Source organism: Lethenteron reissneri, unplaced genomic scaffold (assembly GCF_015708825.2).
Source record: "Lethenteron reissneri isolate LAM-NWPU_2019-01 unplaced genomic scaffold, ASM1570882v1 scaffold_147, whole genome shotgun sequence".
In the NCBI taxonomy this organism is placed as follows: Eukaryota; Metazoa; Chordata; class Hyperoartia; order Petromyzontiformes; family Petromyzontidae; genus Lethenteron; species Lethenteron reissneri.
Window position 1 is genome coordinate 119,168 of NW_026891190.1, and position 27,959 is coordinate 147,126.

The 27,959-nt window shown below is 44.7% G+C and overlaps 1 protein-coding gene across 1 annotated transcript in view; it reads left to right on the plus strand.

The window, feature by feature from the left end:
* The first annotated feature begins 7,768 nt into the window (after positions 1–7,768).
* Positions 7,769–27,959, plus strand: part of LOC133362424 (zinc finger protein 883-like) — a 30,800-nt gene continuing 10,609 nt past the window's right edge. Inside the window, exons 1-4 of the mRNA XM_061581365.1 lie at positions 7,769–7,824; positions 8,745–8,811; positions 9,319–10,464; positions 22,668–27,770. Coding sequence (XP_061437349.1) covers positions 9,347–10,464; positions 22,668–23,451 — 1,902 coding nt within the window. The 5' untranslated portion in view covers positions 7,769–7,824; positions 8,745–8,811; positions 9,319–9,346 and the 3' untranslated portion in view covers positions 23,452–27,770. The remainder of the gene's footprint in view (positions 7,825–8,744; positions 8,812–9,318; positions 10,465–22,667; positions 27,771–27,959) is intronic.

Genomic DNA, 27,959 nt, shown 5'->3' on the forward strand with positions numbered 1-27,959 from the left:
TCACGCAAGCACCCGATGCTCCCTTTTGAAGTTTTAACATTAAACAACTTCGAATTGTATATTGTTTTGCATTTGATATTTGTATTTCATTAAAAGCTGATATCATTTTACATCTGGAAGACTTCATTGAAAACGACATTTCGTGTGAATTTTCTCTAGTCGTTAAGTAGATGGCCTTACCAGGGTTTGGTTCGATGCGGACTTTCACCTGGTTGGGATCGCGGGGTGGAGAACAGGTCCCTGCGGGGTGGGCTGGTAGGAACGAATAACCAAAGAATATAAACATAATGTATTATTACACTTGTTTAGCCAGGAAAGCCTCACTGAGTATAAAGGTTTTTGTAGGGTCCTGTCAAGTGTTTGCAGTAGGGGGTGATGTTGCTACACCGAATCAGACGATACGAAGGGAGAGTTTGAGGCCTAGTTCTAGGCTTTAGGCCGCTGTGAGTTAATTTTTAAATTAAATGTTTTAATTAAAAGCTATCTCAGGGAATGTTACACTTGTTTAGCCAGGAAAGCGTCACTGAGTCTAAAGGTTTTTGTAGGGTCCTGCCAAGTGTTTGCAGTAGGGGGCGATGTTGCTACACGGACGGACGATATAATCTATTGTAGGCTGGTTCACTTCGTTCCTACCAGTATAAGGCGACATAGAGCTGGCCGTGCCAGAAGACCGCCGTCTGCAGATCGATTCCAACGCGATTGAACGTCTGTCCCTGCGCCTCCGTCGTTCATGTAGGAGGCACGTAGGTTTGCAGCGCCTCCTGCATGAAAACGACGGAAAGTGCAGCGTTCATCACAGTTAAAGTGCGCTTATATAAGAGTACTCGCGGGAAGTACCCGACATTGCCCGGGCGAAAAAGACACACACATGGACTTAGACACACGAACATGGACCCACACACACAAACACATCTACTTACACAGACATTCGTTTCCGATACACACACATGGAGTTACATATGCAAATCGACGTACACACATACAGGGACTCGCACGCAGACTCTCACACTCACATGGACCTAAGCACACATGGATTTACACACATATCGACTAAGAGATACACACATGGACTTACACACACATGAACTCACACACACATGGACTCACACACATACATATCTTGAGGTGCAAATGACGACGCGGAGGCAGCTCTTCAGTTAAGGGCTTGCGCCAGTTATTTATTAAGAGTTTCGGGTAACTTCCCCAGGGGTAAGTGTCCTTCACTAGGTTTCTTCACACGAACCTTCACTCTGTCTCTTCCTAGCTCGGCGAGCTCCAGGGCTCTCTCCCTCGAGTCGGATCGGGGGTACAACCAACACTGACTGGGGAGAGCAGCACCTTCTATTACTACGGCCGGCTTGTCTCCAGACTCCCTGAGCTCTACCCCTGGCTGGCTCTTCAACCGTTCTCTATCTCGGGCTCCCACAGTGACCCTGCTTTCGACACGAGGTCCCCCTTAAGTACCTCGAGGAGGCATGACGTCATCGCCTAGCCCAGCGCACATGACGTCACGTCCATGACATCGCACTGGACAGGGAACATGATGTCACATCCCCATATTACTCCTCTACACATAGACTCATACACATTGGCCTACACACACATACGGACTCACACAGATATGGACTTTAGATACACACACATGGAGTTATACACACATCGACTCAAACACATTGACTTACACAAATATGAACAAAGATCAAAAACTTCGATTTAAAGCTTTCGTGACTGCAGAGATTCATCTTCTTGGTTCTTTCGGTAAAGTCACGTAGAAGGAAAATAATAAAATAATAATAAAAATAAAAACGTAATAAAATAATTCTCACGACGTTTCGGCCACAACGCAAGCAGCCGTCCTCAGGTGGAGAACAGGTCTGTCGAGAGGACGACTGCATGTGTTGTGGCCGAAACGTCATGAGAATAATTTTATTACGTTTTTATAAAATGTTTATTATTATTTTATTATTTCCATTCTACGTGACTTTACCGAAAGAACCAAGAAGATGAAAGATCAAAGATCCCCCGTAAAGCCTTAAAAGACTGTAGGGGCAAGTGCTGTTAGCGAGCACCTATGGACAACAACAACAACAACCGCCATTCGCCACTAAGTGGCGGTGACGTCACCACGACGCTTGTGCCAGGCCAAGTGCACCTTGAGGCCACGTGAAGTGTCGAACGCCCGCTGGCAGGAGGTCACGGGGCAGACCCAGGTGCCACGGGTCGACTGACCGAGATGACCGAGATGACTGGCTGATGCACCACCTGTGCCCTCTACTGTACCAACTTGCTGTGCTTTAGCCACCCGGCGCTCCGCTCGTTGTTGTGAGCGTCGCTCCTCCGCCCTCCGTTGTTGTTGGAGGGCGACTGCCTCCAACTGCTCAGTAGCGTCCTTCACGAGCCTCCTCCACTGAGGCCGATCTTGACACCGCTGGTACCAGTCATCGGAAAGTCCACTCAGCTCCACGTCCTCCTGTACCACATCACTCCATCTCTTCTCTAGCCCGTGCCGCGCCCGTTTAGCCCCCTTGATCCGGCCGAACAAAAGCTGTTTAGGCATGCGGTGGCTGGGCATGCGGGCTACATGACCCAGCCAACGCAGCCTTGCCTGCCGGAGGAGCTCACTGATGGGACTTTGCCCAGATCTTTCAAGGACTTGTGAGCTCCTCACACAATCCAGCCTGGTTAAACCCAGGATGGATCGTAGGCAGGCCAGCCTAAATGTTTCCAACCGGCGAAGATGCTCCATTAGGGGGGTCCACGTTTCGCAAGCGTAGAGAAGGGAGGGAATGACCGTGGCCGAGAAGACCTGAAGCTTCGTGCGGAGCGACAGACCAGGTAGCTTCCACACAGCGTTACGCAACCGATGAAAAGATATTGCCGCTCGACTGATTCGGAGTGAGACCTCTGCTGATAAACTGGAGCCGGTCATAAGCACACTGCCCAGGTATGGGAAACTCTCAACTCTCTCCACAACTGCCCCATCACCGATTGGGAGTTGTGGGGGTGGAGTGTCCGATGGTACAAAATACCCAGGCAGGTGCTTAGTTTTGGTGGGGCTGATGGTAAGGCCCCACCTCTTAGTGGCACGCTCCAGTCTCAGCAGCAGCGTCTCCAACTCCTCTTCTGAATGAGCAGCTATTACCAAATCATCAGCATACATAACGTGGTTGACCAATAGGGAGCCAACCCTTGATCGCACCCGGGCGTCGATCAGCGCTCATTATATCTGTACCAAATGGAAATTCCCCCCCGGTACAGCTATTAAAGGCTTCACGAACTACGCAGTCGAAATAGATGTTAAATAATGTGGGAGCCAGAGGACATCCCTGTCGCACCCCAAGGTGTACAGGGAAAGGCTCCGACTCCCGGCCACGTAGTTTTACCCGTGCCCGCTCACCATCATGAAGGTCCTTAATGATCGTGAGCAGAGGGTCAGGGACTCCGAAAGCACGAAGAACAACCCAGAGCCCAGTCCTACTGATGGTATCATAGGCCTTGACCAGGTCAATAAAGCAGAGATGTAGGTCTTTTTGGAATTCCCTAAACCTCTGCTGTAGCAGATGGACAGAAAATATGGCATCTGTGCAGGACCGCCCTTTCCTGAAACCGCATTGGGGCTCCGCAAGCCTCTTCTCAGCGTGCCTAGCAAGGCGATGTTGAATAATCCTCGCCAGGACCCACACTGAGGAGTGAGATGCCCCTGTAGTTGTTACAGTCGGTGCGGTCCCCCTTCTTAAAGAGGGGAACCACCAGGGCATCCTTCCAGTCCTGCGGAACCCGTCCAGCGGTCCAGACTGTTGTTATGATGTCATATAGGGCAGTCTGTGCACAAACGCCACCCTCCCTCAGCATTTCGCTTGGGAGATCATCTCTGCCCGGTGCCTTTCCTGGTCTCAGACTCCGGATCGCCCTCAGTACTTCCTCAACAGCTGGCACCTCAGCCAGCCACTCACAGGGGGTGACCTCTTCCAATATTTGAGGCACCGCAGCCTCAGCAGGGTTATCCCCACTTTGTGCCATGATGTTTTCCTGGCTGAGAGATTTCCCTCCCCCAGGACCTCACAGAAATGCTCAGCAAATCTGCAAACCTGTTCCTGGGGGTCGGAGATTGGATCACCGTTTTTTCCTCTAATGATGGTAATAGGTGTGGCGCTGCAGGTTACTTTTTTTGATGGAGTTAAATAGTGATTTGTGATCGCGGGCCACTGAGGCAGACTCCATCTCCTCAGCAACCCTAACACATATGGACTAACACACATACACATCGACGTACATACACACATCAACTGACACACATAGACACACACACACACAGTGACTTACACACTCACATGAAGCCATGCACACACTTGCCCTAACACACACCCAGCGACTGACACACACACATGGACGAATATGCACACTTGGACTTACACACACATCGACGTACACAGACATCTGGCGTTGCCCGGTCAAAAAGGACACAGACACACCGATTACACACACACATGGACCTAAACACACACACATCGACTCACACACACATCGACTTACACAGCAATCCCCGATGATGCCACAGCTCGAGCAATTTTCTCTCGCTGGTGAGCCTTTGCGAGGAGCAGTTTGAAAACAAAGGTCTTCCCAGTACTGGCAGGTGCATCAATGATACAATTGACTCGATTTGTAGTCTCAATGTCTTTCAAGATTTCCCTGTAGGCTTCTATTTGTGCATCCAACAGCTTTGGTTAATTGTCCTAAATAAATGTAAGAATCTGTAAAGCATAATAGCATATTTCACGTAGGATCTCTTGAGCAAGGGCATGCAGGTTGTCCCTGTAGGGTGTTGGTAGTCCCATAGACGTGAAGTATTTTACAGCAATGGAGTGCAGTTTGTCGTGAAGGAGGATGAGGGCCTGTTTGAAGGTAACATCAGAAAAGTTGACGTCCAAGTTTGTATTTTGTTATTGAGCTCCGTGGAGGATGTCCTCTCTCATGCCCTCTTTGTATTTTTGCCAGAGTCCCTTGGGGATAGATGGGCTGCAAACTTGAAGATTTATGCAGAAGAGCAATGTCAGTTGTAAAGGGGACTGACCAACAGAAGCTTCTGTCATAGCTTTATGAATATGGTGATCATGCGCAATAATTGCACGAAGATTGCAAGCTTCGCTGTATGTTTGAAAGACAACTCGTTCCACTGTTTATATGTCTTGGAAAGATTCGTGCCATTTGGCAACATGGAGAAGCATTGGGAGAAAGTAGCACTGCTGATTGTTGGGATAAACTGTGTAGACTCGTCCTAAGGCATCCGATTCACCGTCAGCAGCACTTCGCTTCCATTTTTTTAGCAGTCCATGTATAGTAGGAGGGAACTTAATGGTAGAGCAAGTTGGCAGCAAATGGGTCACTTGGGCACAAAACCAAGAACGCCATCAGGGTGGTATCTTGTGGAGCCAGGGCTGTTGTTGGGCATTTCCTTTGGTGACATAGATGCGTTGACCATTTTGGAGGTGAAATGCCAAATGGACGACTGTGGGGGAACGGTCATGGATGGGGAAGCCAAGAATTCTGCAAATGGCCTCATTGTTGCTGATGTATCTTCCTTGGAAAAAAGGTTTGGGTCATGCACACTTTGCCCATCTGTTTTGTAAGGCAAAAACAACCATGTCAGAGCCTTTTTACTTTAAAATGTCATGGTGAAATTTCCCACTTTTTTACGTAATATATAGGATACTAAGGCTAAGCACACCCGAGGATTGCACTTTTGTTGAAAAATGAAGCTGTAAAATTTGGCCATTTTTGGCCAAAAACGGCATAGGTTAGTATGCTGATTTTCTTTATTGGGACGTGAACATTTCATCATAAAATGTTCCACTTTTAATCTAATACATGGCATACTAAGGGTAAATACAATTGATGAATGAACTTTTTGTTGAAAAAGCTATGAAAATTTGGCTTATTTTGGTTAAAACCGGTATAAGTAAGTACCCGATTTTCCTTTTGGGACGTGACAATTTAATCGAGAAATTTCTCACTTTTAAAGTAATATAGAGCATACTAATGCTCAACAAAATGGAGGAATTCACTTTTTCTTGCAAAATCTAGCTATGAAAATGTAGCAAATTTTGGCCAAAAACGGCATTGGTAAAGTATGCCGATTTGATCTTTTTGCTTAAAATTTCATGGTGAAATGTCCCACTTTTAATGTAATACATAGGCTACTCAGGCTCAATACAACCGAGGAATGCACTATTTATTTAAAAATACAGCTGCAAACATTCGTTCAATTTTAGCTAAAGACGGCAGAGGTTAGTATGTCGATTTTCTGTTTGGAACGTGAACATTTCATCGTGAAATTTTCCGCTTTTAATCTAATACATAGCATACTAAGGCTAAATACAATGGAGCAATGCACCTTTGTCGACAAATAAGGCTGTGAAAGTTTGGCCAATTTTGGCCGATTTAATTTTTTTACTTTAAAATTTCATGGTGAAATTTCCCACTTTTTAACGTTATAGGATACTAAGGCTAAGCACACCCGAGCATTTCACTTTTGTTGAAAAATGAAGTTGCAAATATTTGGCCATTATTGGCCAAAAACGGCATAGGTTAGTATGCCGATATTCTATATTGAGACGTGCACATTTCATCATAAAATGTTCCACTTTTAATCTAATACATAGCATACTAAGAGTAAATAAAATTGATGAACTTTTTGTTGAAAAGTTATAAAAATTTGGCTTATTTTGGTTAACACCGGCATAAGTATTCCCGATTTTATTTATGGGACGTGAAAATTTTATCGTGAAATTTCCCACTTTTAAAGTAATATAGAGCATACTAATGCCTAACAAAATGGAGGAATTCACTTTTTCTTGAAAAATCTAGCTATGAAAATTGAGCAAATTTTGGCCGAGAACGGCATAGGTTAACTATGCCGATTTGATCTTTTTACTTCAAATTTCATGGTGAAATTTCCCACTTTTAATGTAATATATAGGCTAGTCAGGCTCAACACAACCGAGGAATGCACTTTTTGTTGCAAAATATAGCTGTAAAAATTCGTTCAATTTTAGCCAAAAACGGCAGAGGTATGTCGATTTTCTGTTTGGGACTTGAACATTTCATAGTGAAATTTTCCACTTTTAATCTAATACATGGCATACTAAGGCTAAATACAATGGAGGAATTAACTTTCGTCCTAAAATAAAGCCGTCAAAGTTGGGCTTATTGAGCCTAAAAATGACAGTATGCCGATTAACTTTTTTACATTCGAAAATTTCATGCATGAAATTCCCAACTTTTTAACGTAATATATTGGCTACTCAGGCTAAACACAACCAAGCAATGCACTTTTCGTTGAAAAATAAAGCTCGAAAATTTTGATCAATTTTGCCAAAAAAACGGCCTAGGTTAGTATGGCGATTTTCCTTTTATGGACGTGAAAATGTCATCGTGAAATGTCGCCAGCGGTGTGCTGGAGAGCCAAGCCACGACATCTACAAAGTGCTGCTCATAGCGAGTAGCAGCACCGGTAGAGGTCGTCACGGCACACACAGAGGGGGTGGGTGGCCAGCACCACGCCCGGCCGCCTTTGTCTCCCCAGTGCTGGCGATGTTGACACACCACACCGGGGACTCGTTTGAGGCCGTTTCGACACTGCCGCTCCCCTTCTGTCAACAAACTTGAACTCTGACTCCGCTCTCTGACGTCACCGCTCAGCGTGACCTCATCGGCATCAAACGCCAGGGGGAGGTGTACCCCGCAAGTGACGTCATGTCACCTGCTGCCGCGTGACGTCACGAGGGACCAGGAAGTTGCCGCTCCGCCCGTGAACTGAAATCCGAGGTGAGAAATTATCATCTCGGTTGTGGTGGTGGTGGTTTTGGTGGTGGTTGGTTGTGGTGGTTCTTGTGGTTGTGGTGGTGGTGGTTGTGGTGGTTGTGGTGGTGGTGGTGGTGGTGGTGGTGGTTGTGGTGGTGGTGGTGGTTGTGGTGGTGGTGGTGGTGGTGGTTGTGGTGGTGGTGGTGGTTGTGGTGGTGGGTGTGGTGGTTGTGGTGGTGGTGGTGGTTGTGGTGGTGGGTGTGGTGGTTGTGGTGGTTGTGGTGGTGGTTTTGGTGGTGGTTGGTTGTGGTGGTTGTGGTGGTGGTTGTGGTGGTTGTGGTGGTGGTTGTGGTGGTTGTGGTGGTGGTGGTTGTGGTGGTTGTTGTGGTGGTGGTGGTTGTGGTGGTAGTTGTGGTGGTGGTGGTTGTGGTGGTGGTTGTGGTGGTGTTTGTTGTGGTGGTGGTTGTGGTGGGGGTGATGTTGGTGGTTGTGGTTGTTGTGGTGGTGGTTGTGGTGGTGGTGGTTGTGGTGGTGGTGGTGGTGGTGATGATGGTGCTTGTGGTGGTGGTGGTTGTTGTTGTGGTTGGTGTGTACCGAGGTAGAGCCTCTCTCGCTCTCTCGTAGGGATGTCAATTGAGTAGCAGCGAGCATGGAAGCGATGTCCAGGTTGGAACTTTACAACGCGGGGCCTTGCCTCCTGCCCTCGCCTGATGGCGTTTGCTTCAATTCTCTCGCTTAGAGTTGTGTTTTTTGTTTGCGTTCCGACTGCAGGTATTGTGGTCTATACAAACATGACTCCTCGTAAAAAATGTGTCAGTTTTCTTGCCAGATAGAAGAATAAAAAACCAATTATATCTCGCTTAAGTTGAATTGGTCTTCACCCGGCTCCCCACTTTGTAACTTTGTTTTACTTTAAATATTAACACAGTTTTTATTTTTACCAGGCCAAGCCCGGTTTAGCTGCTGTACCGCTCTTGTTTTCAAAAGCGACCTGCCCACAACAATAACAAGGTGAGGCTCGTCAACAGCGTGGCGGTGTTCACTCTGGACGCGTGGCTGTGTTCACTCTAGACGCGTGGCGGTGTTCACTCTAGACGCGTGGCGGTGTTCACTCTAGACGTGTGGCGATGTTCACTCTAGACGCGTGGCGGTCTTCACTCTGGACGCGTGGCGGTGTTCACTCTCTAAATGCGGAGGGGAAACTGGGGGATCGGGAAGGAATTTCACTTGACCACGGGTAGAGAGAGACACGCAGCATCGGCTGTGACAGCCAAAATTGTGTGCTCGGAGTTTTGGGTTAACATTCATTTTGAAGATTCGAGGGCTTCCAGGCATGTTTATGACAATTCGCCCTCTCATTGTGTGCCAGAACAGCCCGTGTGATGAATTTGGGAAACTTTTTCACTATATCATGAATATATGAATAAGTGTCGACTTATAAGTCATGTGTTACTGTGTAAATATGCATTCCTCTGTGCATCGATACTGACGTGGATATAACTTTTTTTCTGTCTGCAGCTGTCGCTTCCTCTGTCGAATTTGTCTGATGGAGCAAAGGCACTCGGCGCAACTCGGTACGACAAGGCAACAATGCGACCGGTGTGCATACAGCACGGATCGTCCTGAACATTTGACACGACACAAGAGAACTTACACAGCAGAGAAACTCTTCAAGTGCAGTGCGTGCGGCAACACGTGTTTAGATTCATATACTCTTGTAAAACACCAGAAAACACACACGGGAGAGAAACCCTTCAGGTGTAGTGTGTGTGAGAAGGCGTTTGCACGTTTATCTACTCTTGTAGCACACCAGAGAACACACACGGGAGAGAAACCCTTCAAGTGCAGTGTGTGTGGGAAGGCATTTGCATGTTTATCTACTCTTATAACACACCAGAGAACTCACACGGGAGAGAAACCCTTCAAGTGCAGTATGTGTGGGACGGCGTTTGCACAGTCATCTGTTTTTAAAAAACACCAGAGAACACACACAGGAGATAAACCCTTCAAGTGCAGTGTGTGTGGGAAGGCGTTTGCACAGTCATCTGCTCTTGTAGCACACCAGAGAACACACACGGGAGAGAAACCCTTCAAGTGCAGTGTGTGTGGGAAGGCGTTTGCACATTCATCTGCTCTTGTAAAACACCAGAGAACACACACGGGAGAGAAACCCTTCAAGTGCAGTGTGTGTGCGAAGGCGTTTGCACGTTCATCTGCTCTTCATGCACACCAGAGAACACACATGGGAGAGAAACCCTTCAAGTGCAGTGTGTGCGGCAAGGCGTTTGCACAGTCATCAAATCTTCAAAGACACCAGAGAACACACACAGGAGATAAACCCTTCAAGTGCAGTGTGTGTGGGAAGGCGTTTGCACAGTCATCTGCTCTTGTAGCACACCAGAGAACACACACGGGAGAGAAACCCTTCAAGTGCAGTGTGTGTGGGAAGGCGTTTGCACATTCATCTGCTCTTGTATTACACCAGGGAACACACACTGGAGAGAAACCCTTCAAGTGCAGTGTGTGTGGGAAGGCGTTTGCACGTTCATCTGCTCTTCATGCACACCAGAGAACACACACGGGAGAGAATCCCTTCAAGTGCAGTGTGTGTGGGAAGGCATTTGCACAGTCATCAAATCTTCAAAGACACCAGAAAACACACAAGCATCAGAAGATCCACAAGGAGTGGAGTCTGAAATCAGCTTGCGAAAGTCAAAGTGCCGCAATGAGCCCATCCCTCATCAAACAAGAACCGGAAGACAATTCCAGCTTAGACGCTTTTAAAGGTATCGAGGTGAAACGTGAAGAAGTGATGGTGACGAGTGAAGAAGTGATGGTGAAGAGCGAAAAAGTGAAGGTAAAATGTGAAGATGAAGATTCAACTCCAAAATCGGACCTTCACATCGATGGAGGCAACGTGAAGCAGGAGGAGAATTCTGACTGTGAGGCAGAGCGAGGCAACTCCCAGCAGTTTGTGGAAGTGGAGGTATGGGTGGACTTCCTCCGAGACAATACAAAGTCAAATGGAGACCCGGTAGATATGTAAGCCAGTGACGATGTCGCTCCAATAGATGCACCTTTGTGACAGGCTTTTAATGACAAGAATAAAGTTGAACACTCAATTCCTAGGTTCAACCTGTAGAGTAAGAGCGGCCAGTCTGTGTGGACCTGTGTGTTGGGTAGATCTCTAACCAGGAGCGAGAGCCAATAAGCTCCCAAGCATTCGCTATGTTATCAATTGCATTTATATGGTGCTTGCTTAATCGCCCCGGCAACTCGGAGTTCTATATCGTTTCTCGTCTCAAACACTCGAAGGGCATCCCCAGGTAGCAGCTGCCCCTATATGGCACAAGGTGGTGGCCGTGCACCGGCCTGCATGTGGACAAGAGCCTGTCAGTAGGGGGCGATGGTTGATGTGGCATCTCAGTTGTGGAGTTTGTAGATAATGTTTATAGAATTTGCTACATTTTGATCTAGATGCCAGCATGCAATGGCCGACTCGTTTTGAATGGTGCATTAGTATGTTGTACATACACTGTTAAGCAGACGGTGCGTATTTTTTTAACTAGCTTCTTGTTAATAGGATGTAACCTAATGCAGTATATTTCAGTGCAGTAATTCAATTTTGTTAATATGCCTGTCAATAAGTTAGACTGAATACTTGTCTGATTGGGTTCGTACATGTAACCTTTTGTCTATAAGAGTCAAACACTGAATAAGTGATGTTAGGACACTGTGTTTTTGGAGTAACCTGTACAGATTACTCAGGTGAGACTCATTGTTCTTGTGATACAGGTCAAAGGGTATTTTTGTGTTTTCAGGAAGCATCTCCCTCTGGAGCAACTCATTGTCTTTGAAATAGGGAGCACACTCGGATCATTCATCAGTTACAAGGCATACCATAGTGGAGATACATTCTCAACAACACGAATTAAAATGTTGTATTACGTGTTGACGTAGATGTTGTCGAATTAGGACGAGAAATGGTCCTTGCTGATTAACGTCTGGATGTTCACAACCATGGGTTGAAGCAGGCCTGACCGCCTGCGGTGCCCCTCAATCATTTACGGCCTTGGGCCAGGAAAGTCACGAAAAAAATTGTCCACGAACGACGCATTCACGCAAGCACCCGATGCTCCCTTTTGAAGTTTTAATATGAAACAACTTTGAATTGTATATTGTTTTGCATTTGATATTTGTATTTCATTAAAAGCTGACATCATTTTACATCTGGAAGACTTCATTGAAAACGACATTTCGTGTGAATTTTCTCTAGTCGTTAAGTAGATGGCCTTACCGAGGTTCGGTTCGATGCGGACTTTCACCTGGTTGGGATCGCGGGGTGGAGATAAGGCGACACAGAGCTGGCCGTGCCAGAAGACCGCCGTCTGCAGATCAATTCCAACGCGATCAAACATCTGTCGCTGCTCCTCCGTCGTTTATGCAGGGGTGTTGTATATGTTGGATTATGAAATTTTGATGAAAATAATAAAAAGTAATAATTTTCCAAAAAATGCGCAAAGCGCATTAATTATGTTAATGTGTGAGTTAATATGCATAAATTATGGTAATGCGTGTAATTATATGCATAAATTATGATAATCACGGAGATAACCGTTGTAATTTATGCGGATGCTTGCGATTATGTAAAAGTGTGCAGTTGTGATAATTAAGCTTAGCTTCGTTTATCCAGTGTTATATCAATCAGGATAACACGATTTTCATCGATTAAACGTTTACTGATTATCCTAGTGTGTGTTATAATATTTTAGGTCTCCAGTTTCAGATCTCATCACAGGCTACAGTTCTCAAGAATAAGACAGTTTTGCATGGACTTGGAAGGAACACTCGTTATGCTTCTGTGATAACAATTTTATTCTAAACAAACACGTGACATTCTATCATGCAGGTCAAACATGCGTCAATAATTCATTTGCGAGACTATGCATTTAACTAAATTGAATAACCAAACTCTTATGCATTTGCGAGATTATGCATTCGACTAATATGAATAACTAAAACTCTTATGCAATTACGAGATTATGCATTTGACTAAAATGAATGAATAAACACTTATGCATTTGCGAGACTATGCATTTGACTAAAATGAATGAATAAACACTTATGCATTTGCGAGAATATGCATTTAACTAAATTGAATAACTCAAAACTCTTATGCATTTGCGAGATTATGCATTAACTAATATGAATGAATAAACACTTATGCATTTGCGACATTATGCATTTAACGAACTGAATGACTAAAAACCCTCCTAACAATCGTAACCTCTACCTTTCCACCAGACATCTCATTAGTTCGCCCATGTATCGATCACAATCGGCGACTGGCCGAGTTTGAAAACAAGCATGACACACTTCCTATGGCGGTAATAAAAAGCACTTATTGTATCCCAGAGGCGAAAGTATATGTCAATAGATTCATCGGCAAGTATAAAATATTTTTAACGGAATGTTTGATATAATGGTGGGTGAGGGCGTGTATGTGGGAGAGCGAATCTGGCTCTGTTTTAATTAATGCTTCGGCGAGACTCTATGACAAAGGAAACTGGTTTGACAAGATATTCTCTCTCTGTGTACGGTCGATTCGTAATGAGGATTTCGAGAGGTTGAGTTTGCCTCGACGAGTCTATTGATCGCCTATGTGATGAGCGGAACAAGGGAAAGGCACGGAAAACAACCTCACTCTTATAACCGACGGACTCTTAATCACTCGATGGGCCACGATTCCTCATGGCCAGCTGATGGTTCATGTAGTTGATAATCAGTCTTCCGATAATTGTGTAGGGTTGATATGATGGTAAGGACGAAATAGATAGTCTCAAAGGGGGGTGGGCGTCGACGCGAGCGCATGTGAGCCTACGTGAGGGAAGTTGTGGGTACGAACGACTTTCGGAGAAGGGCCCTCTGGCTGACGCAGCTGCGGTGATCGGCTGCTTCAGACTCCTCCCTCGGCTGAGCCCGTACGAAGATTGACGGCGCGGCTGCGCTCGTTTGCGTGGTCAGGGGAGCACGTGTGTGGTGGCGGCAAGGGAACTGGCTCGTTCACTCTTGTGCGGCAGGCGAGCACCTCGGCGATGCACGTCAAGGCGATGCACGTCAAGGCGACGCACGTCGCCACCCCACGAGCCTCGTCCTTCTGGATGACGAGAGCTTCTTCGTTGGCGGCGACGAGGAGAGATGGCTGTCGCCCTGGAGATCTCTGGTGGGGCATTAGCCCGGAGACGAGATGAGATGTAGGCCGGAGCTCGTGAAGATCTGTGGTGGAGCCGAAGCCCTGGCGACGAGATGGGGCCCAGAGCCCCCTGACGATCTGCTTTGGATGGATTTTTCTTCGGCTTATATTGGGAAATTCCACTCAGTTTCCCGAGTTGTTCAAAAGGCTGTGTCATAAAACATTCCTGTGGGGGTGAACCATCTGCGTCCATGTGTGTGTCGTGTGCGTGTCCGTCCGTGTGTTTCGCGTGCGTGTTTGTCCGTGTGTTTATTAGCTTTGAAGACACAGCTGTGTAATCATTCTGAAAGGGGGGGGGGGGGGTGGGGGCCTCGCGACGGCGCCACCTAAGTTATTCATTAACCAGACCGATGATTCGCGTCGAGTTATATATAAAAAAAAATATTCGAATCCATGTTTTTGTTACTGAATAATATTTGTCGCGAAAACCTACGCGTTAAGCGAGCTTAATTATTCCCTCCCTTGCTCGGGGATCATATCTTTTGTCTCACACAGCTTAAGTTGTTTTGGTTTGGAAGTTGAAATGCGACTTATTTCCATTATGCCCAAGTTATGCCGAAACCGTGTTCACGATGTTTCATCGTGACCCGATCTCCCATGGAAATGTTATTTGCTTGCGTGGGCAATTTTTGCTGTCCGTGTTGCGGGGAGACAAAGACGGTTGTTTCCACGGTGGAAGCACCTGGCGCATGTGCTTATTTATTTATTCGAAGGCGTGTGTTAATTTCCTTTGAGCCATTGCCCCAACCTTTATGGGTGTCATTTCCTGGCTTTGTGCCTGCGTGTGGAGATCCTCTCGGAAAGACAAAGACGGCCGTATTGCTCGCTTCTCATGGGGTGTTGCGTTTGGTTAATTTTGAGAGCCTTCTCCGCCCTTAGCTCCTCTAGGATATCCACTTTAATTCCGTACTTATTATTTGACTTCTTGTGATTATTTAATCTGATATCCCGGCTAGGAATTTTGTTTTGGAGCGACCCAAGCCATAATTATTCTTTGATGCTTCGGCCCGGCCGCGTAGAAATTATTTAAGGTAAATAATGTCCGTATTTAATTAATAATGATGGGTCGTGATTCTGGTGCAGACTGTAGTCTGATTTCCAATTGGAGTGAGGATAGATTCTGTTTGCTTAATCTTCATGGCTAAGTTGGTAACTTTGTGTATCTAACATGGTTCAAAGACCCGTCTGTGCTTTTTGTCGTCAATGCTGTTTCTTTGTTAAGAATATAATTATCTCTTCCTCCGTGGTGCCTGGTTTTGTAACGAAAGGGTGTCATTCTAACCCCCCCCCCCCCCCGCTTGCAATTCTCCCCTCTCTTGTTCCTCTTGTGTGAAATTCGGGGAGTTTTTATGACCTTGATTGCCCTCTTTCATGCCCTCTTTCCTTTGAAATGAGGTATGCGCGCATCTGTGGAAGTGTGGGGGCGTGTTCGTTCCACGTTGCCCCGTGTCTATTAAAAAACGATATTATATATGTTGGCAGAATAATTCCTAAAAAAAAATAATATAAAAAAAATAAAAAGGGGGTATATACACAACAGGGGGCACGTAGGTTTGCAGCACCTCCTGCATGAAAACTAAGGAAAGTGCAGGGTTCATCACAGATGAAGTTGTGTGCTTATATAAGAGTACTCGCGGGAAGTACCCGGCGTGAAATTTCCCGTTTTTTATCGTAATATATAGGATACTAAGGCTAAGCACACCCGAGGATTGCACTTTTGTTGAAAAATGAAGTTGCAAATATTTGTCTATTATTGGCCAAAAACGGCATAGGTTAGTATGCCGATTTTATATATTGGGACGTGCACATTTCATCATAAAATTTTCTACTTTTAATTTAATACATAGAATACTAAGGCTAAATACAATGGAGCAATGAACTTTTGTCGACAAATAAGGCTGAAAGTTTGGCCAATTATGGCCGATTTTATTTTTTTACTTTAAAATTTCATGGTGAAATTTCCCACTTTTTAAACGTAATATATATAGGATACTAAGGCTAAGCACACCCGAGGATTGCACTTTTGTTAAAAAATGAAGTTGCAAATATTTGTCCATTATTGGCCAAAAACGGCATAGGTTAGTATGCTGATTTTATATATTGGGATGTGCACATTTAATCATAAAATGTTCCACTTTTAATCTAATACATAGCATACTAAGGGTAAATACAATTGATGAATTAACTTTTTTTTTAAAAAGAAAGCTATGAAAATTTTGCTTATTTTGGTTAAAACCGGCATAAGTATGACGATTTTATTTTTGGGGCGTGAAAATTTAATCGTGAAATTTCCCACTTTTAAAGTAATATAGAGCATACTAATGCTTAACAAAATGGAGGAATTCACTTTTTCTTGGAAAATCTAGCTATGAAAATGTAGCAAATTTTGGCCAAGAACGGCATTGGTAAAGTATGCCGATTTGATCTTTTTACTTCAAATTTCATGGTCAAATTTCCACCTTTTAATGTAATATATAGGCTAGTCAGTCTAAACACAACCAAGGAATGCACTTTTTGTTAAAAAATACAGCTGTAAAAATTCGTTCAATTTTAGCCAAAAACGGCAGTTTTTTCTGTCAACAAACTTGAACTCTGACCCCGCTCTCCGACGTCACCGCTCAGCGTGACCTCATCGGCATCAAACGCCAGGAGGAGGTGTACCCCGCAAGTGACGTCATGTCACTTGCTGCCGCGTGACGTCGCGAGGGACCAGGAAGTTGCCGCTCCGCCCGTGAACTGAAATCCGAGGTGAGAAATTATCATCGCGGTTGTTGTGGTGGTGGATGTGGTGGTGGTTGTGGTGGTGGATGTGGTTGTGGTTGTTGTGGTTGTGGTTGTTGTTTACCGAGGTAGAGCCTCGCTCTCTCGTAGGGATGTTATTTGAGTAGCAGCGAGCATGGAAGCGATGTCCAGATTGAAACTTTACAAAGCGGGGCCTTGCCTCCTGCCCTCGCCTGGTCGCGTTCGCTTCAATTCTCTCGCTTATTCTTTGGTTTTTTCGGTAAAGTCACGTATAAAAATAAAATAATAAATTAAATAATAGCATACGACGTTTCGATTGCAACACAAGCAATCATCATCAGGTATAATGAAATAGCGACATAGAATATAACCAGAAAACTATAGACAGACATATAAGCAGACAGATATCACCAAGATACATAGAGAGAGCAACCCAGGTACAGAGAGAGGTGATCGTCTCTGTGGGGTGGCCTTAAATAGACAGAGGGGGGCGGAGGCAGAGAGAGGGAGGGGGTAGGGAAAACATTTACATGTCAATGAGTACGAAGGGAGGGGAGTAAGGTAAGCAGGCTTAGAGGGAGACAGAACACACTAAATTAAATAACCTAGCAAAGTATCGAAATGTTATGTAAAACGACACAGAGAGTCGGTCAACACACAATTAACGCATTGCCTGGTCGATTACGTATTTCAAAGATTGCTAAGTTAGAATTTAAGTGTGAAAATTCCAAAGAAAGACAAAACATAAAAAAGAGGAACGGAGACACACAGACAGAGCAGAACCTAAGAACGATACAAAACGAGTGTAGACAGAGAAAATTACACTAAATATACAGGCAGAGAGAACAAGAAACCCAGAGAGAGAGAAAAAGGTAAACTTGGAACTTCCCCGTAGAAGTGGTTCAATCTTAATTTTGGAGCTTTCGTGACTGCAGGAATTATTCTTTGGTTTTTTCGGTAAAGTCACGTATAAAAATAAAATAATAAATAAAATAAAATAATAAATTAAATTAAGATTGAACCACTTCTACGGGGAAGTTCCAAGTTTACCTTTTTCTCTCTCTCTGGGTTTCTTGTTCTCTCTGCCTGTATATTTAGTGTAATTTTCTCTGTCTACACTCGTTTTGTATCGTTCTTAGGTTCTGCTCTGTCTGTGTGTCTCCGTTCCTCTTTTTTTATGTTTTGTCTTTCTTTGGAATTTTCACACTTAAATTCTAACTTAGCAATCTTTGAAATACGTAATCGACCAGGCAATGCGTTAATTGTGTGTTGACCGACTCTCTGTGTCGTTTTACATAACATTTCGATACTTTGCTAGGTTATTTAATTTAGTGTGTTCTGTCTCCCTCTAAGCCTGCTTACCTTACTCCCCTCCCTTCGTACTCATTGACATGTAAATGTTTTCCCTACCCCCTCCCTCTCTCTGCCTCCGCCCCCCTCTGTCTATTTAAGGCCACCCCACAAAGACGATCACCTCTCTCTGTACCTGGGTTGCTCTCTCTATGTATCTTGGTGATATCTGTCTGCTTATATGTCTGTCTATAGTTTTCTGGTTATATTCTATGTCGCTATTTCATTATACCTGATGATGATTGCTTGTGTTGCAATCGAAACGTCGTATGCTATTATTTAATTTATTATTTTATTTTTATACGTGACTTTACCGAAAAAACCAAAGAATAATTCCTGCAGTCACGAAAGCTCCAAAATTAAGATTCTCTCGCTTAGTTTAGCGACCTGTGGAAGAACGCGATCAGCCAGGCGATGCGTTAGTTGTGTGTTGACCGACTCTCTGTGTTGCGTTGCATTTCTAAATTTGACTAAGTTTGATTAAGTGTCTCTCTCTGTGTGCAGTCACCAAACCTCCAAATCTCTCATTGACACAAGGCCGTAGTTATAATATGGTATAATAAGTATAATATTATGTTATAATTCTAATATGTTATAATAATTAAAATACTCAAATATGCCCCTCCAATATATTGCTGTAAAAATCTTTAAAAATAATAATTGCGATGCTCTGTTAATAAAAATAACAATTTGCTAAACCTTGGCCGCAAAATCTGGACTTGTCTTCATATAACAATGCATAGATTTCTGTTTATATGATTGCGTTGTACTTTATGAATCGCTAATCTCTGCCATTACATACTATGAAACAAGGAAAGGTAAAAAAGAAAAAACAGAGCAATGTAATACAATACACTATTAGACATTATTGTATCAAATAATAATTCCATCCCATGTGTTAGTGAACTTTTACAAATATTTTTGGGAGGAAATGGCAGGAAATGAGTTTTCAAATTTAGATATTTTTCTGGGGGGGGACCCCAGACCCCCTGCAAGATTTGGTCCCCCCCAATTTTGACTCCATGGCTACGGCCTTGCATTGACGTGCTAATTTCTCTACCCCCCCCCTCTCTCTACCCCCCCCTCTCTCTGCCCCTCTCTCTATTGAAGGCCTCGACACAGCGTTGTTTCTCTGTGTGCTTGTGTGTCTCTCTCTGTGTGTCTCTGTGTCATCTCTCTGTGTCTATGTGTGTGTGTCTCTCTCTGTGTGTCTGTGTCATCTCTCTGTCTACAGTGAGGGAAAAGAGTATTTGATCCCCTGCTGATTTTGTACGTTTGCCCACTGACAAAGAAATTATCAGTCTATAATTTTAATGGTAGGTTTATTTTAACAGTGAGAGACAGATTAACAACAACAAAAATCCAGAAAAACGCATGTCAAAATGTTATAAATTGATTTGCATTTTAATGAGGGATATAAGTACTTGACCCCTCTGCAAAACATGACTTAGTACTTGGTGGCAAAACCCTTGTTGGCAATCACAGAGTTCAGACGTTTCTTGTAGTTGGCCACCAGGTTTGCACACATTTCAGGAGGGATTTTGTCCCACTCCTCTTTGCAGATCTTCTCCAAGTCATTAAGGTTTCGAGGCTGACATTTGGCAACTCGAACCTTCAGCTCCCTCCACAAATTTTCTATGGGATTAAGGTCTGGAGACTGGCTAGGCCACTCCAGGACCTTAATGTGCTTCTTCTTGAGCCACTCATTTGTTGCCTTGGCCGTGTGTTTTGGGTCATTGTCATGCTGGAATACCCATCCACGACCTATTTTCAATGCCCTGGCTGAGGGAAGGAGGTTCTCACCCAAGATTTGACAGTACATGGCCCCGTCCATCGTACCTTTGATGCGGTGAAGTTGTCCTGTCCCTTTAGCAGAAAAACACCCCCAAAGCATAATGTTTCCACCTCCATGTTTGACGGTGGGGATGGTGTTCTTGGGGCCAAACACGGCGAGTTGAGTTGATGCCAAAGAGCTCCATTTTGGTCTCATCTGACCACAACACTTTCACCCAGTTGTCCTCTGAATCATTCAGATGTTCATTGGCAAACTTCACATGGGCATGTAAATGTGCTTTCTTGAGCAGGGGGACCTTGCGGGCGCTGCAGAATTTCAGTCCTTCACGGCGTAGTGTGTTACCAACTGTTTTCTTGGTGACTATAGTCTCAGCTGCCTTGAGATCATTGACAAAATCCTCCCGTGTAGTTCTGGGCTGATTCCTCACCGTTCTCATGATCATTGCAACTCCACGAGGTGAGATCTTGCATGGAGCCCCAGGCCGAGTGAGATTGACAGTTATTTTGTGTTTCTTCCATTTGCGAATAATCGCACCAACTGTTGTCACCTTATCGCCAAGCTGCTTGGCGATGGTCTTGTAGCCCATTCCAGCCTTGTGCAGGTCTACAATCTTGTCCCTAACATCCTTGGAGAGCTCTTTGGTCTTGGCCATGGTGGAGAGTTTGGAATATGATTGATTGATTGCTTCTGTGAACAAGTGTCTTTTATACAGGTAACAAGCTGATATTAGGAGCACTCCCTTTAAGAGTGTGCTCCTAATCTCAGCTCGTTACCTGTATAAAAAACACCTGGGAGCCAGAAATCATTCTGATTGAGAGGGGGTCAAATACTTATTTCCCTCATTAAAATGCAAATCAATTTATACCATTTTTGACATACCATTAAAATTTTAGACTGATCATTTCTTTGTCAGTGGGCAAACGTACAAAATCAGCACTGTATGTGTGTGTCTCTCTTTGTGTGTCTCTGTGTCATCTCTCTCTGTGTGTCTATGTGTGTGTCTCTCTCTCTGTGTGTCTTTGTGTCATCTCTCTCTGCTTATGTGTCTATGTGTCTCCGTGTCTGTGTTTTGTCTCTCTCTCAAATTGAGCAATCTTTGGAAGAACGTTATCAACCAGTTGGGGTGTTGACTGTTATGTTAGCTGACTCTCTGTGTTGTATTGCATTACATTTCTAAGTTTACTAGGTTTTTTTTCTCTTTCATTTGTACCTGATGATGATTGCTTATGTTGCAATCGAAACGTCGTATGCTATTTGCACACAACGTTGGTTTTAGGTGCTTTTTGTGGAATATTTTGCTGTTTTTCCCTGGATTTTCATGTTTGCACAGTCACATAGTCACTTTAAGATGTTTTCTCGTTCATGTTTTTGTTTTTTGCGGTTGCATCCGATTCAAGAGCCGAATGGCTCACGGGGCTATACCAAATAAATGAAACTGAAACTATTATGTAATTTATTTATTTATTCTACGTGACTTTACCGAAAGAACCAAAGGGTATCTTGCTTAAGTTTTCATTTCTCTTCACCTGGCTCGCTACTTTGTAACTTTGTTTTAGTTGAAATATTCACACTTTTTTTTTCATTTTTTACCAGGCCACGCCTGCTTGAGCTGCTGTACCGCTCTTGTTTTCAGAAGCGACCTGCCCACAACAACAACAACAAGGTGAGGCTTGTCAACAGCGTGGCGGTGTTCACTCTAGACGCGTGGCGGTGTTCACTCTGGACGCGTGGCGGTGTTCACTCTGGACGCGTGGCGGTATTCACTCTGGACACGTGGCGTTGTTCACTCTCTGCATGTGGAGTGGGGACAACCGGGGGATCCGGAAGGAAATCCACGTGACCACGGGAAGAGAGAAAGACACACAAACTAAATATACAGCAGGCATCATGGTTGGGATGAATCCACGACTTCCTGTATGCCAGGAGAGGTAGTTAACATCCCACCACGGGGAGCAAGAGAGACACGCAGCCTCGGCGATGTTGATTAATCCTCATTGAATTACTTGTGGAGTCAGGAAGCATTAATAGTGAGTGGATGAAGGTGGCTAGGCATGGGTCTAGACACACCTCTTAACCATGCCAGTGTGTGACAGTGTAAAGTTTGTGTTTGCAGTTAAGTCTATTAACTCTATTGAACACGGAGGTTATGCTGTATCACAACAATAGTTTGTTTTTGTTTTCCTCTGGAACTTTATAAGAATGGAAACAGTCAAGAAGTTAACACCGCACACACATGCAGCTGAAGTCAGATCTGTTCATTCCAGCGTGCAAGGACATCGTGAGCCTGGCTGGCTTCACACCTCTAAGTTGCGATTGAACATTAATTTATGCATTTTTGCATAACACAAATAGTATTATTTTCAACACCTTTTGCTATGTCTGCTAAATTTAGCTTTCATAAATATTCCTTTTGTAGCTAGACAGCCTAAAATTGTGTGCTCGGAGTTTTGGGTTAACATTCATTTTGAAGATACGAGGGCTTCCAGGCATGTTTATGATCATTCACCCTCTCATTGCGTGCCAGAACAGCCCATGTGATGAATTTGGGAAACTTTTTCACTATATCATGAATATATGAATAAGTGTCGACTTATAAGTCATGTGTTACTGTGTAAATATGCATTCCTATGTGCATTGATACTGACGTGGATATAACTTTTTTTCTGTCTGCAGCTGTCGCTTCCTCTGTCGAATTTGTCTGATGGAGCAAAGGCACTCGGCGCGGCTCGGTGCAAAAAGGCATCAATGCGACCAGTGTGCATACAGCACGGATTATATTACACATTTGACACAGCACCAGAGAACTCACACAGGAGAGAAACCCTTCAAGTGCAGTGTGTGTGGGAAGGCGTTTTCAGATTCATCTACTCGTGTAATACACCAGAGAACACACACGGGAGAGAAACCCTTCAAGTGCAGAGTGTGTGGGAAGGCGTTTGCATGTTCATCTAATCTTGTAAAACACCAGAGAATGCACACGGGAGAGAAACCCTTCAAGTGCAGAGTGTGTGGGAAGGCGTTTGCAGAGTCATCTACTCTTGTAATACACCAGAGAACACACACGGGAGAGAAACACTTCAAGTGCAGTGTGTGTGGGAGGGAGTTTGCACGTTCATCTACTCTTGTAATACACCAGAGAACACACACGGGAGAGAAACCCTTCAGGTGCACTCTGTGCGGGATGGCATTTGCACGTAAACAAAATCTTCAAAGACACCAGAGAACACACAAGCATCAGAAGATCCACAAGGAGTGGAGTCTGAAATCAGCTTGCGAAAGTCAAAGTGCCGCAATGAGCCCATCCCTCATCAAACAAGAACCGGAAGACAATTTCGGCTTGGACGATTTTAAAGGTATCGAGGTGAAACATGAAGAGGTGCAGGTGAAATGTGAAGAAGTGATGGTGAAGAGCGAAGAAGTGAAAGTAAAATGTGAATATGAAGATTCAACTCCAAAATCGGACCTTCACATCGATGGAGGCAACGTGAAGCAGGAGGAGAATTCTGACTGAGGCAGAGCGAGGCAACTCCCAGCAGTTTGTGGAAGTGGAGGTGTGGGTGGACTTCCTCCGAGAAAATACAAAGTCAAATGGAGACCCGGTAGATGCGTAAGCTTGAGACGATGTCGCTCCAATCGATGCACCTTTGTCACATGCCTTTAATGACAAGAATGTGAAGTTGAACACTCAGTTCCTAGGTTCAACCTGCAGGGTAAGAGCAGCCAGTTCTTGTAAACCTGTGTGTTGGGTAGATCTCTAACCAGGAGCGGTTAGAAACATTGGGTCAAACATTGAATAAGTCATGTTAGGACACAGTGTGTGTTTTGAAGTAACTTGTACAGGATCACTCAGGTGAGACTCCTTCGTGTGATACAGGTCAAAGGGTATTTTTGTGTTTTCAGGACGCATCTCCCTCTGGAGCAACTCATTGTCTTTCAAATAGGGAGCACACTTGGATAATTCATCTGTTACAAGGAATACCACTCAAAAGTTACACGTAGAGGAGATACATTCTCTACAACACGAATTATAATTTTGTATTACGTGTTGACGTAGATTTTGTCGAATTAGGACGAGAAATGGTCCTTGCCGATTAAAGTCTGGATGTTCACAACCATGGGTTGAAGCAAGCCTGACCGCCTGCGGTGCCCCTCACAACCATTTACGGCCTTGGGCCAGGAAAGTCACAAAAAAAATAGCACACGAACGACGCATCCGCGCAAGCACCCGATGCTCCGTTTTGAAGTTTGAAAATGAAACAACTTTGAATTATTCATTGAAAACGACATTTCGTGTGAATTTTATCTCGTCGTTAAGTAGATGGCCTTGCCGGGGATTTCATTCGATGCGGACTTTCACCTGGTTGGGATCGCGGGATTGAGATGAGGCGACACAGAGCTGGCCGTGCGAGAAGACCGCCGTCTGCAGATCAATTCCAACGTGATCGAACGTCTGTCCCTGCGCCTCCGTCGTTCATGCAGGGGGCGCGTAGGTTTACAGCGCCCCCTGCATGAAAACGACAGAAAGTGCAGCGTTCATCACAGTTAAAGTAGTGTGCTTATATAAATTCATTTTTTGTCTGTCTGTGTGTTCACGCGCTTGCGAGGGATTTGTCTCTCTAACAGTGGGGTTTACGAAAAAAATTTTCCCGGTACCACGCCGGAAGCCCTGCGGTTGGCAAGCACTATTCGTTGTTCACATCCGTCACCATTAAATTAGTTTAATTAGCGATTTTGTGCGATATTTCTTTATTTATTTATGTAGTTTTGTCGCACGATGCGGGACAAAGCACGCAATTGCGCCCCTAGCAACGCACACACGATCGATAAAAAAATCTCATTCGCGTTAACAATGCTTAAAAAATATACACACAACGCTGAGGTTCATTCTTCAAAGTCTTATGTCCCCCCCACCCCAATGCGTGCAGTTACTGCTATAAAGTCCGTAGATATTAATATTAGAGCGCTTAGATGGCATTGTTGCAGCGCGGGTGGGGAGAGCGGCCCAGCCCCCAGCCTGGCAATGTGTCACCTCCTCTGGCTTGGCAATCTAGGCGAGGCCGCGGGCTCTGCATGGGACTAGGCCCCACCACGGCAATGTGAAGTAGAATTTTATTTAATCTTTCGCTAAGAACTCAAGTTTATTTACTATTATGAAACAAATAAGTTAGCAAATATTACAATAAAAATGTTTGTGTGTAGAAAACTAATATTGCACTATTTGGTTGCTAAATATGTTCTTGTTTAGCTGTGTTTCTATGAAGCTGAGACGGTGTACTGCCAGTCCGTGCTGTTACCTGCTGCCTGCTCATTAATTAACGTCGGTGCACTGGCACCATTTTGGCGAATTGCCCGATGATGCGAAACGTCGTACTCAAAAATTGTAAATGTTGTGGATTCACTCTTCAACACACCGGTGGTCTAAAGTAGGGAACTTTTGTCTTTGTCAACGTGACAGTTTTTTGCTGATTGGCCGTGTCGGGTGGTGGAGGATTACGACACATAAATAATAACGCGATCTAACCCAAAAATGTTTGTAATAAATAATATTGGTCGCGAAAGCCTACATGTTAAACTATTATCTACACTGCTAATTTTGCTTTTGGGCATTGAGTGTATGCCAGTCTATAATCTGTTGCCTGCTTCTTTACCTCACTCGGTGTACTGCCAGCCTTTCATGTTGACTGTATCCTGCTTTATCAGCTGCTGACCATATTGCCAGCCTTTTATGTCGACTGTAGCAATGCTTGTGTCATTGAGTCGGCGTACTGGCAGTCTATAATCTAGACTGTAGCCTACTTCTCAACTTAGCTATGCGTACTGCTGCTCTTTAATGTAAGCTTATTTCATCTTATTTCTTCAATGCATTTCTATTGTTTCGATTGCACACGTCACGCTATTTACTGATACGTAGTACTGCGATGCCGATTAATATGTTATACTGCTAAATACGTTGGATTTTCTTAGCTACAGCCCATTGCATTTCGTCTATCGTTTTGTTACATTCGTGGGAACATCACCCATTTAAATTTTGTCGTACCGCACCTTTACTTTCCACCAAAGCGGGGAGCACGCAGGGAGGTTCAATGCCCCAAATATTGTTGACCTTGCTTTCTTACGGTGGGTGAGGAACATTGTGAGAGAGACATTGTTCTTCCATACCAAGAAAACACCATCGCACAATTTCTTGACACTAACAGAGCATACAATGCCCTACAATAACACATTTTCTTGTCGCAAGGCCAAGATGGGTACCACGTCAAGATTCCTCCAATTACAAATTTGCAGGACAAAGACATCCTTACGAAACTGTCTCGTCTAAAAAAACTTCTATTCCTTCGTGATCATGGACAGAGGAGGACACCACATTGTGGTGCGCCAACCTCTATCACCAATATGTTGTCGATGAGTATGCCAACATTGAGAGTGAGCGCCTTTTACATTCTACTGAATCAAAACCGCCTGTGTGTGACCAGTATGCTCATCTCTGGGACGCCATCAATTCCGAAGGAGATGGAAACTGTTACAATGTGGGCTGATTAGTTGTTTTGCCTTCATCCTTCACAGCTCCACCAAGATACATGCATGAGAAAACTCTGGATGCCATGACGTACATCAGCCAATATGCCACTCCCCATCTCTTCATCACATTCACTTGCAATCCCAAATGAAAGGAGATCCAGGTTTACCTTCATCCAATCCAAAAGCCACCAGACAGACATGACATCTTAGTGAGGGTCTAAAACTCAAAGTTTATGACCTCATGATGCTTATTATGACCAACGAAGGCGGCGTGTTTGGATAGACAAGCAGTAACTTGCACACCGTTGGGTGGCTAAAACGTCGTCCACCTCGTGCTCACATTTCGCTATGGATGAGGGAAACAATTCATGCAAGTCACATTGACACATTAATCAGTGCTGAGCTATCTCACCCCCATCCAGACCCTGCTTTTTTTTCTGTGCGGTCTGCAACCAAATGGTCCATGGCCCATGTGCCCAGTTCTAGCCAAATGCGCCATGTATGCAAGACCACAGGTGTACCAAAAGGTATCCACGGAACTACTTGCAAGACACTCAGTGATGGCTAACCTCGATATCGTCACAGAAATACTAAGCATGGTGGATTTCAAACAATGCTCAGACCTGCCACTAACTCGCTAATGAAGGTTCACAACCGGTGGATCGTTCCCTACTGCCCTGTACACACACACAGTGTGTACACACACACACACGGTGTGTACACACACACGGTGTGTACACACACACACAATGTACACACACACACAATAATGTCCACGTTGTTGAGCTGAGCTCACACACCCAAGGGGTCCCTGTTCAAGGGAGGGAGCGATGAAAAATGAATCTAAATCAACTTAAACTCCAACCCCACTCTGTGACGTCACCATTCAGCATGACCTCATCGGTGTGAAACGCCAGCGGGAGGTGTTCCTCGCTAGTGGCGTCATGTCACCAAAGTATTCACCCCGCCCAACGGGCCCTTGAGCGTGACGTCATTTCTGCCTGGGTCACTTCCGTTATCTGTTCAAGAACTATGCTTATTTGGGCAAAGCCACACCCAGTGACTGGTGGTTCATTAACATAATTTATTCGTGAAAGACGTCACGAGTTCGTTGTGACCTGTTCGGCACCCACGCCCATCCCTCCACGTGTGGGCCAGGCTCAATAACATAATTTATGTAAGTTACAGAGCCGCTCATTGTGGGAGGGGAGTGTCTTGTACCACGCAAGTGACGTCATGTCACCTGCTGCTGCCGCGTGACGTCACGAGGTAACGGAAAGTTGCCGCTCCGCGCGGGAACTGAAATCCGAGGTGAGAAATTCTCATCGCGGTTGTGGTGGTTGTGGTGGTGGTGGTTGTGGTGGTTGTTTACCGAGGTAGAGCCTCGCTCTCTCTCTCGTAGGGATTTTATTTGAGTAGCAGCGAGCATGGAAGCGATGTCCAGATTGGAACTTTACAACGCGGGGCCTTGCCTCCTGCCCTCGCCTGGTCGCGTTCGCT